The sequence below is a fragment of the Aptenodytes forsteri genome, unplaced genomic scaffold (genome assembly GCF_000699145.1).
Source record: "Aptenodytes forsteri isolate BGI_AS27 unplaced genomic scaffold, ASM69914v1 Scaffold329, whole genome shotgun sequence".
NCBI lineage: Eukaryota > Metazoa > Chordata > Aves > Sphenisciformes > Spheniscidae > Aptenodytes > Aptenodytes forsteri.
In genome coordinates this window covers 253618-259538 of record NW_008796200.1, presented here as the reverse complement: position 1 = coordinate 259538, position 5921 = coordinate 253618, and the positions used below count along the sequence as shown (strand labels likewise).

The 5921-nt window shown below is 59.0% G+C and overlaps 1 protein-coding gene across 1 annotated transcript in view; it reads left to right on the top strand.

Annotated features, from left to right (window-relative positions):
• The first annotated feature begins 2204 nt into the window (after positions 1–2204).
• Positions 2205–5921, top strand: part of B4GALNT4 (beta-1,4-N-acetyl-galactosaminyltransferase 4) — a 23975-nt gene continuing 20258 nt past the window's right edge. Inside the window, exon 1 of the mRNA XM_019474350.1 lies at positions 2205–2271. Within this exon, the coding sequence (XP_019329895.1) occupies positions 2205–2271 (67 nt within the window). The remainder of the gene's footprint in view (positions 2272–5921) is intronic.

The following is a 5921-nucleotide window of genomic DNA, read 5'->3' as shown; positions in this document are numbered from 1 at the left end:
TGCCAAGACCGAGCCGGATGGAAAAGGAGGTGGATGGATGGACAAGCAAGCCCTGTCCTTTGGTTGGGAGGGGCTGTGAGCGTCTCGGGGCTTTTTGGCAGGTGGTGGGGGAGAAGTATGGGAAAAATTTGGCACGTGCCTATTTTGGGTTATTCAAAGGCAAAAATTTGGCTATTCAAAGGCATGACTGGCTTTGAACCACCCCGCGGCAGCACCTCTCCCCAGCCTGGCTGTGACCTGGTCCCCTTGGCATCTGGGGGGGACCCCAAAAAAGTCCCTTGAAGCCAGGGGAGGTGGGGAATTGCAGTGTTTGATAGTGAAGCAAAAACAAATGGGTTATGCCGGGGTAATTTATCCTTAACTCTGCCCTCCTGCTGCTGCTTTGGAGGGGCTAAGGGCTCGCTGTGATGCACCCCAGCGGTATGATGGGGCAGGGTGCCTGGGCCTGTCTCTGCTCCAGCCATCTGTTCCCAGGGTCACGGCGGGCTGGAGTGACAGCGTGGGGACCCTGAGCTGGGCTCGGCCGTGGGGGCTCAGTGCCAGAGCCGGTCCTCTTGCCCGCAGCCGTGACCAGTAAGGCAGGGTGTGGGGGGAGCCTGGATCTGACCCCATACCCAGGGAAAAGGGCTTTATAACCCTGGCCCTGGGTCCTGCTCCCTCTGCCTGAAATATTCAGGTGCGGGGTAGGCGAGGGTGGGAGCGGATCCCCGGGGATTCGCCCTGCGCGCCCCAGGATTTCCGGCACTGAGCGTGTGACGGCAGGAGCAGGAATGCGGCTTTATTTCTAGGGATGCTTCGCCCTTTGCTTTGCCCTCCTGCGAGCTGCGTGGTCCCTCCCCAGGGAAAGGATGTTGTGGGCACGTTTGTCGCTCCTGTCTCTGCAGAAACCCCAGACCCCGGGCAGAGGGGGTGGTTTCGACATGTCTGTGTCTGTGTGGGGATGGGTTGGCGGGTCCCGCTGGACCTCGGTGATGGCAGAAGGAGAAGAGAGCAAAGTGCTCTGTCCCTTCATCGCTCCTCAGCCATGGAGCGATGGCTCTTCCAAGTCCTGGCAGCTTAAGTCCTTTTAAAAGCATTAAAAAAAGACATAAAACACCCTGATAAAAAATATTCCCCATCCCCTTTAATGTGGGCATTTGCTGTCGATTAATTTCCTGCGCTGTTTTCCTACTCTCGGGGCTTCTGTTGAAGTCTCCTTTAGCTGTAGAGCTGTTGATGCTCTGCAGTGAGCCGGGGTCACTGGTCGCCTCCTCTGTGTCTGGGAGAAAGGCGGATCCATATGGAAAGGGCCTCCGGAAAGCCTGGCTGGCCAAGGGGCGGCAGGTCCCTCAGACGCATGGCATTTTTCCTCCAGCCTTGATGTGCTGTGATGGAGTTGAGCAGCTCTCAGAGCATCCCAGGGAGGGCATTGGAGGACCCATAGCTCCCTTCATCCAGCACGACATCCTGGGGGATTTGGCGTGGTGGGGACCTTTGCTCGTTGCCTGTGTCCACCGGGCTCGGAGGGATGCGGGGAGGTGAGCGCATCCCCAACCGGGCGCCAGCTGCACGGCCGTGCTCACAGCCCTCTCTGTGCCGCCGGCTTTGGCATCAAAGAGGCGATTGAGGGAGCGCGGCGGCAGAGGGGGAGGCGAGAAGCAGGTGGGTCCTGGCATGCCGGGACCGGCTGCGGCGGCACGATGCAGAGGAGCCCTGTCCTGCAGCCGGCTGGCTCGATGCCCTCTGAGCCCATGACGGCACTGGGCACGGCGCTGCTCCGGCAGCGGGCGCTTGGGTGGCTGTGGCTGTGCCGGGAGGTGCCGTGGGTTACCCATAAGGGCGTCTCGGTGGGTGACACACGTCTTGACTGCTGCCATCGCGTTTGGCTTCCCCTGGCCCGGAGGTGACGGCTGCGAGGGCCAGGGCAGGGATGTTGGTTTTTTTATTAGGAAAACGCTCTGCTCTGAAGGCGTAGCTGCTATACACCTGGAGATGCTCGGGGAGGGCGAATGCTTTCCACACCCCATGGTACAAGCTTTTACCAAGCACCAGGAGCTCTTTGCTTTGGTGTTTGGGGACCTTTATCCTTCCCAGCACCGCCGTGTGTCTCCCCTCCATCCCTTTCCCGTGCCGTGCCGTGGCCGGGCCTCTCCGGAGCTGCTCTTTGGGAGGGGATGAGCAGCCACCCTGAGATATCGGTGGCTGGCTGCCTTGGCAATGGCAGGATGGAGGGATTTCAGCTGGGCGAGGAGACGGGTGGGAGCCGGCTGCTGACCGGCAGGGACCACACAAGTGCGATGCGCGGGAGGATTTCATGGGGGAGGCTGAACAGGAGCGGATGGTCCCCGCAGAGGGGTAGAGCTCAGCCAAATTCGCTGCCAAATTAAAGCTAAGGAAAAGGTTAAAAGCACCCGGGGCTGGTGGAGATAAACCAGGCGCTGGCTGAAACAGGTTGGAAAACTGGCAGGTGAAATGGTGAACCCCATGGGCTGTCTGCAGGGCAGCGTGGAGGTCGGAGGCTGAAGTGCTTTTAGGCTGAAATGAATTCTGCCTGATTGCCAGCACATCACAGGCTATGAGTAACCTCCTCCGGAGGCTGTGTCCCAGGAAGCGAAACCTTTGTGCTGAGGGCCGTGAGGGAGCATCGTCTCCATCAAAATGGGCAGGGCGGGGGGGATGGGTGGGTGGTCCGGCCGGAGCCGCTCCAGCACGCTTTGGAGCTGGGGCAAAATGAAATAATGCTGGAGGAGATGGGGTATGGAGGGCAACAGATGTGCGGTGAGGTGCGAGCTGGGTGGAAATGGGGGAGATCTGGGTGCTGTCGATGCACAGGAGGGATTCGTGACCCTGAGTTGAGCATGGAAATGTCGGGACTGCCTCTCCTGGTGGGTGTTTGCCAGCTTGAGTGGTCTCCTGGCAGCTCCATCGCCAGCCCTGAGCGATTTGCATCAATTTCCATTGTGCCGGCTGAGAGCGATGTCACAGAGTGGGTAAACAGCATGAAGAGCATTGGTTTGGGGGAGGCAGGAAAAAAATCCCCTCACTCCTCTAGTTCCCTCAGCAAGGCGTCTGTGCCTTGAGGTAGTGACCCAGGGACCGAAGCGAAACCCTTTTCTCAGCCAGCGGCAGGTAAAAGCGGCATCTAAGCAGGCAAGAGTGACTGAAGCAGGCAGGGAAGGGCTGTCTGGGGGACTGATCCTGCACCCCTGCCTGCATCCCCATGACGGTCACAAGCCCCATTCTCCTCGACCCCATCAATGTCATCTGCTGTCACTTGGCTGCCAGCCGGCCCGTGTGAGCACCCGCCGCCTGGGTTTCCCCCCGGGTGCCATGGAGCAGGCAGCGCGGCGGGCAGTGCTGCGTTTTTGCGGCGATGGAAGGGGGTTTGCAATATTGACTCCTTGCTGGCTAATTATAATTGCTTAACAGCTTGTTAGGAGCTTTGGTGGAGGGATGCTCGCGCTTCTCTTCTCTGGCAGCTGGCTCTGAGGCTGTGTCTGCGCTGGAGAGCACCGGGCTGTTGGTAATTAAACCGGTGGGTTTAATAAAAACACCGATGCTGCCACCTTCACTGCAGCTGTGTCTGGGTTTAAATGTCGCCTCGCTTCACGTTGCTGCTCTTTCCACTCCCCCCCAAGCCCCATCATGGCAGGGTGCCCCCGTTCAGCCCGTGGGGGTTGAGTCCCGAGGGATGGACTCGGTTTTCTGCCCCGTGGCACCATCCTGGGAGGATGTGTTGGGGTGTGGAGCAGTCCTGCATGGCTGGAGAGATGCCACCGGTCATGTTGCAGGGGAAAACAGGAGTGTTAGCAGCTCTCCAGGGTTCGAGGACGGGCACCAGAGCCCTGGGGAGGGCACTTCTCCTTTCTGCTGGCTCCTGCAGAGGTGGACACCCCCCAGGCATCGCTCTGCCACCGGTCCTGACGTGGTTTGGGACCAATTTGTTACTGGCCGCCGAGCTCGTGTGCCCGCATGAAGGCGGGGAGAGATCAGCCTGAATTCCCCGGGGGGTGTAAACCCAGTTTAACCCCATTGCTTTTGCAGCTGCGGATCTGGTGTCCCCTCTCGCTGGTAAGGACTTGTTGGGCAGAGCCCCGCTCCCCCCGAGCTGCCCCATTCCTTGCCCTGGGAAGGCGTCGGAGTTGGGCTGCCCTCCTTTCTATTCCCTGAACCCACGGCAGATGCTCGGGATGGTCCTCCCTGAGCTGCTTGCCTGCTTGCCACATCCCTGGCCGCGTCTTCTGGCTCGAGTTGCTGCCTTCATCCCTCTTTCGCTGGCATCCTCCCAACACGGGTACCGCATCTCGCTGGGGGCTTGGCATTCCCCTTTGGCACAGTCGTAGCTTCACGTGCCACCATGAGTGAGGCCCTGTCCCCTTTCTTTCCACCACCACGCTTTTCCCAAGAGAAGGGCTGGTTTTTTTCTCTGACTTTCTTTGTGGGCTCATTAGTTTGGTAGGGTGTGAGTTCCCCTTTTCCATGGGGACAGAAGGGATGGATGTGATGGTCTGGATGGGCAAGGGTTTCTTTACTGAAGTCTTGCAGTGTTTCCCAGCTGTGCAGGCGGACTCAGAGTAGCTGGGCTGGATGCCAGAGAAGCTTTGTCCCTCTCCCATCCCTCTGGATTTGGAGAGCTCAAAGCATCCCGCAGAAGTTCAGAGATCAGGAGCAGCCAGGACATGCGCAGACCTCACTTGGATGGTGGACCTCAAAAGATGTCAGCTCAGACTTGGGGTACTCGGCATCCTGACCTTCACAGTGTTGTCCTGGTGTTTCCAGCACATTCCTGAGCAGCGCTTCCTCGTGGCATGGAGATGCAGGGCATCCATCCCATCCCAGCTCCTCCCTGGCCTTTCTTCTTGTATTTGTATTCTCCGAGGAAGGCGAGGTAGTGGCACGTGCCTGTGAAGGTCCCTCGGCAATCTCCTGCGTTGGTCCCAAGGTCTCCTGCAGCAGCTGGCAGCGGGAATTAAGGGCATTAACCCAGGCCCCCGTGTTTTCCAGCCTCCAAAGGCTTTGCCTGATTTTTGAGCGTTGGAGCTGGCTGCTCTGGCAGGCTCCTTCCCCAAGCCAAAAATGGGGAGCAGCCCTGCGTTGCTGGGAAGTGCAACGTGGGATGAAGTTATCCCTTGGGGTGGGCAGCCTGAGACTGGTGCTCATCCTGTATCTCACCCCCGGCTTCGGGATGTGCTGGGGAGCAGCTTTGGGATGCTGAGGAGAGCAGCAAATCCCAGGTTCGTGTTTCTGTGAGTAGTAAAACCCATCTCCAGCTCTGGTTTAGACCACAGGGCTTGGCGTCGGTGGGGATGCTCCGAGCTCCGGCTCTGATTTGGTTTCTCCTTGCCTTTCCCCATCTCCTGTGCATGGGGGGTGGTGCTGCTTCCCAGCTCATCTTTTTACCGGGAGGTAGGGATCCAGGTTAAGATGCAGCTCTGAACATGCCTAGAAGGTTTTGGCAACCCGTTGCAGCCCAGTCCACCGGCATTTCAGGGATGGACAGTGGTGAGGCTGCTCGCAGCTGGGCTGGAGGCAGCTTTGGCATCTCCCGTCCAGTGCTGATTTTGCTGCAGGAATGGGAAGACAGGAGAGCAGATGGTCACCCCCAGGGGGGATTTCTTGGAGCACCGAGCTAAATCCATCCATCTCCTTTTCCATCACTCCAGTCACAGTTTGCTCATCGGGGTGGGGAACCGTAGGCTCCTGCGTGCAGCGGCGCTGAGGCTTCCTTGCAGACACGGGTGTCTCCTCCCGTGGCCGGGCTGCCCTCGCCAGCTGTGTCCCCCGGGGCACGGTGCCATGCCCCACTGAGGGGGAGGCTGGCTAAAGCATCAGACCCTCGCAGGCGACATGGGGCTTGGGAACCAAACCACAGCTCCTGGGGGGCTCCGCGGGGCACTTCCAAATTGCAGCTTAAATGCGTTTTTTTTTTTTTTTTAAACACA